Here is a 4385-nt window from a genome sequence, read left to right on the forward strand (position 1 = left end):
GGTGCACTAAGGACAATAAAATGGAAGAATAAATAGAAGAAGGAGAAGGGCGGGCGGGCAAGAGGGAACGGGAACGAGGGAGCGAACGGGGAGAGCGAAGGAGCGGGGGTTTGGGATTAGGGTTTGGAGGCTGCGATGGCGATGGGGTGGGGGGGGGGGGGGGGGTTGGGGTAGAAGGCCTGCTCCCCCACATAGTGTCTCCTCTTTTTCCCCTTTATCTTCTGCTGCAGGGTTTGTGTGGGTTTGTGCGAGGAGCTCGCTGCTGTGCTGGGATGGGTCGTGTTATTAGGGCGCAGAGGAAGGGAGCTGGCTCCATATTCCGGAGCCACACCCACCGACGCAAGGGCCCTGCCCAGTTCCGGTCTCTGGACTACGCCGAGCGCAATGGCTACATCAAGGGCGTCGTGTCTGAGGTGGTGCACGACTCCGGGCGCGGGGCTCCGCTTTGCAAGGTGACGTTCCGCCACCCCTTCCGCTTCAAACGTCAGAAGGAGCGGTTCATTGCCGCCGAGGGCATGTACTCCGGGCAATTCGTGTACTGCGGCAAGAAGGCCACTTTGTCGATCGGGAACGTGCTGCCTTTGAGGTCTGTGCCCGAGGGTGCCGTGGTGTGCAACGTGGAGCACCGCATGGGAGATCGGGGCGCGTTCGCGAGGGCGTCCGGTGACTACGCCATCGTGGTGTCGCACAATGTCGACAGCGGAACCACCCGGTATGTTCTGGCTGCTGTATTTTGTGGTTGTGATTGCGATTATGTTGTGGAGTGGGTTCTCGTTATCGTAGGGTTTAGGTTTTTCGATCGAAGCGGGGAATGAGCGATGGCGATTAGGTCGAACAGGTGACTGGATGGGCACAGGATTCTGGAGGCTTCGGGGGAGGAATTAGGGTGTTGATCGGATGGTTATGTGCAATGTGGAATGTGGGTGCAGCATCAAGTTGCCGTCGGGAGCCAAGAAGGTGGTGCCGAGCGGGTGCCGAGCCATGGTCGGGCAGGTCGCCGGCGGAGGCAGAACCGAGAAGCCGATGCTGAAGGCCGGAAACGCGTACCACAAGTACAAGGTGAAGAGGAACAGCTGGCCTAAGGTGAGAGGTGTGGCGATGAACCCCGTGGAGCATCCCCACGGAGGAGGTAATCACCAGCACATTGGTCACGCGAGTACGGTTCGGCGGGACGCTCCTCCCGGGCAGAAGGTGGGTCTCATTGCTGCCAGGCGGACGGGACGTCTGCGTGGTCAAGCCGCGACGGCGGCGTCGAAGGTGGACAAGGCGTAGAGGGATGGCGGTGGTAGGGGGCGAGCGGTTGGGAAGTCCCAGCGGCGATAGAGAGGGCGTGGTGCGGGGGAGAGACGCGAACGAGAGAGACGATGCTGCGTATGTGATGTGTGTGGACTTGTGGATCAATGGAATGGCGAAGGCCGATATTCGAGTAAATTGGTGGTGGTGGTGGTGGTGGTGGATGGGGTGTGGACATTTGTGTGGCCCGGTTGCGTTGATGTGGCAATTTGGAACCGGTGCAGACGGGAGGTGAGAGTGGAATGTGTGACGTGGGAGGGACACATATGGGGTGGTTGTGCGAGTAATGGCAACGGTTGTGGTGTGGCGATGTTGATGGTCGGTTGTGGGAGGATGTTATGATGCGTGCGGTTGTGGAGTATGTGCACGGTGGTTGGTGTGCATGATGTATGTTTGCGCTCTTGGGTATATATAGGTGTCTTTCGCGACGAATATGTCGTTAGGATTGTCAGCCTTGTTTGTTGGATGATTTGATGGACCCTGCGTTGGGCATTTTGGGATTGGCTTTGCTTTTGTTGGGATGGGCACGTTATCGGTGGGCTTGACTTTGTCAGGTGATGGAATTGGTTGTGCAGTCAGGAGTTGGTGCTAGGTTTGTTTTTTGATAGAGCTTATTTATGTATCGATATGGATAGAGTAAACTGCAGGATTTATTTCTGCTCTGAAGTTTTGTTGTTGGAAATAGGAATGGTTTATTTTTTGTTTTGATCAGTTGTTTAGCGCCGGGGTGTTTTTGATTCAGACGAGTTTTTTTATCTTGCGCTCATGAAGCAAGCGGTGATTTAGTTGTTGGTCCCAATACTTTGTGAGTGTTTGGGATTATTGAAATGTGATATTGGGATATTGTATGGAATATTTATGTACTCTTGGGGTTGGAATCGTATTGAATGAACTCATGGTTGTTAAGTAGAGGTATGCTTTTGCGATGCTCGTTTGTGTTTGGGATTAGCTCTTTTATGAAGGAGGTGTCGCATGTCAGCGGGACTTAAGGCATGTTGTTTGTGTTTGGCTTGGTTGTTTTTGCTTTTGGGAAGATTTAGTGGTATAGGTTGTAGACGAGTACGTGCTGGTGGTGGGGACCTGGAGCAGCGGAGTGGTGTTGTCAGCATCACAATTCGCTGGTGTAGAGTACTAGATATGAATGTATGTTGAGAGGTGATCGGATAGTTATTTGTTTCAGTTAGCGATCTGGCATTTGGGTGTACGAAGAGCATGAGGACAACGTAGTACGACCACGCAAAGTAGTGTATGATTTAGGTGTAAAAATGTTACCAAAGCTTTCTAGGGTGTCAGAGGCATGTGTGCGACTTAATGCTTGTGTTGAGATCCGAGGATGAGATCGTGGTCCGGTTGTATACCACTTTGAGAGTCTGTGGATTGATGATTGATGCTTGGTTAGTGGTCTTTAGTTAAGATGGTTTTGTTTGAGATCGTGTTTGTGCATGAACAATTATGTGGTTTTGGGATGTATCGTGTACTCGGGAGCCATTTCTGGTGTGAAGTTGAATTCTGTGCAGAAACTTCAGTTAAGAGTTATCCAAATGTGAATTTTACAGATAATAAGTTTATAAATCTTATCTTTCGTATTGAAGTCAATAGTGTTTGTCGCTGTGCATCCATTCAATGTGCCGTCTGTTAGTTCATTCAGAATATATATAATTTTGAACATTCGTGTCATTAGAGTGTTTCAATAGTTGTGATAAGTAGGGGCTCAATATTTAATTTTGATACTGTGAGCCACTTCTTCATTATATTAACTGTGATTTGTGGAGTATATTCTTTTGGAGTCTTGTGGTGTTTTCTTATTTCATTTCTGTTTTTTTGATAGTATTACAGAAGGACGAACTCTATGTAAGAATTAACATACCCCTCCCCAAAAGTCTTATTAGCTGCATTGTTTCAACATGCCTCTCCCATAGAAAAGGGCACCAATGTCACTTATCATTTAGTTACAGTGATGGGTGATTGTATTGGTTGTGGCCACGTAATTTGATGTTTATGTTTTTGTGGATAATTTTGTTGTTAACCAGTTTATGGATCAAAACTTTGTTATTTGTGCAACATACTGTGCTTCATTATAATGTAGGTTGTTTAGTACGTTTTCAAAGAGGGGCATTGTTATGGTTATGATCTTATCTCGAGACTATACAATGTAAAAAATAAAACTAGTGTATGCATATATGTTATTTATTTAGCTGCCTTTAATTCTAAACAGATAGAATCTATATATCAAACACAATATTGCAGTTTATTGCACATAGTACTTTTTATGTATACATCTGGAATAAAACAAATGAATTGATGGTTTTAAAATTTGATTATGAAATTTTGCGGTTTATTAAACACTACTCATTTTTTACCTTCTTTGCAGTTATTTATGTAAAAGTTGGTCAATTTGTTCAAGCATAGCTGTATTTTAAAACTTAGAACCAATATGACAGTGGTTTTCACATTGTATTGATTTTATTGTAGATCATCAAACTTATGAATTTTCATTTTGTATGCAACTACAGATTATGTGTTTACAAGGCATTGATTTCAGTTAGTGTCCAAAAAGTAATAGAAAGTAACACAGGACTTCAATGTATTTTTTTATCACAAGAATTTTATTTTGAAAATATGTTTAGAGTATGTGAATGTTGCATGATTTAGCATACAATAATAAGAATGGGATATTCGTGTCGTGGGTTTTCTTTCTCTAATTCTTCATGAAGTTTGTTCTGTAATTTCTTATCCAATATTAAATTTTTATTATTTAATCTACAAACAAATACATACACAAATTAACTTACCGCAATGCAATGCGTTGAGATCAATCAAACGCCAATGAATCCACGCATAGCTCACCACTACTTACAACTTATCACCAAAAAGGAACACATCACAACCAAGTGAAAAAAGAATGACACAACTTTATGAGGAAGACTAAAATCCTAGCATGAAAAGAAGTGCCACAGGCGCTGACAAGAAATGGAAACGCATTCACACCAAACCGGCATCCATAAGATCCGATTATTGAGTGCGTGTGTGTGGAAGTGCATCCCTGCTTTTGGACGACAGTTGGTGCACGAGAGTCCATACTGTGGACTGGA

At 45.2% G+C, this 4385-nt stretch overlaps 1 protein-coding gene across 1 annotated transcript; it reads left to right on the plus strand.

Annotated features, from left to right (window-relative positions):
* The first annotated feature begins 213 nt into the window (after positions 1-213).
* LOC112289813 (large ribosomal subunit protein uL2) lies at positions 214-1431 on the plus strand. The gene is made up of 2 exons (XM_024535430.3): positions 214-712; positions 930-1431. Exons 1-2 carry the CDS (start codon positions 273-275, stop codon positions 1270-1272), a joined length of 783 nt encoding a protein of 260 aa, XP_024391198.2. The 5' UTR covers positions 214-272; the 3' UTR covers positions 1273-1431.
* The last annotated feature ends 2954 nt before the right edge of the window (positions 1432-4385 follow it).

This window comes from Physcomitrium patens, chromosome 12, assembly GCF_059467195.1.
Source record: "Physcomitrium patens ecotype Gransden chromosome 12, ASM5946719v1, whole genome shotgun sequence".
Classification (NCBI taxonomy): Eukaryota; Viridiplantae; Streptophyta; class Bryopsida; order Funariales; family Funariaceae; genus Physcomitrium; species Physcomitrium patens.

What these genes read in the sequence shown, in the direction of transcription:
- LOC112289813 (XM_024535430.3), top strand. Translation starts at nt 273, where the DNA reads ATGGGTCGTGTTATTAGGGCGCAGAGGAAGGGAGCTGGCTCCATATTC. An exon ending in GTCGACAGCGGAACCACCCG is followed by an intron (nt 713 to 929) that starts GTATGTTCTGGC and finishes ATGTGGGTGCAG; the next exon opens with CATCAAGTTGCCGTCGGGAG.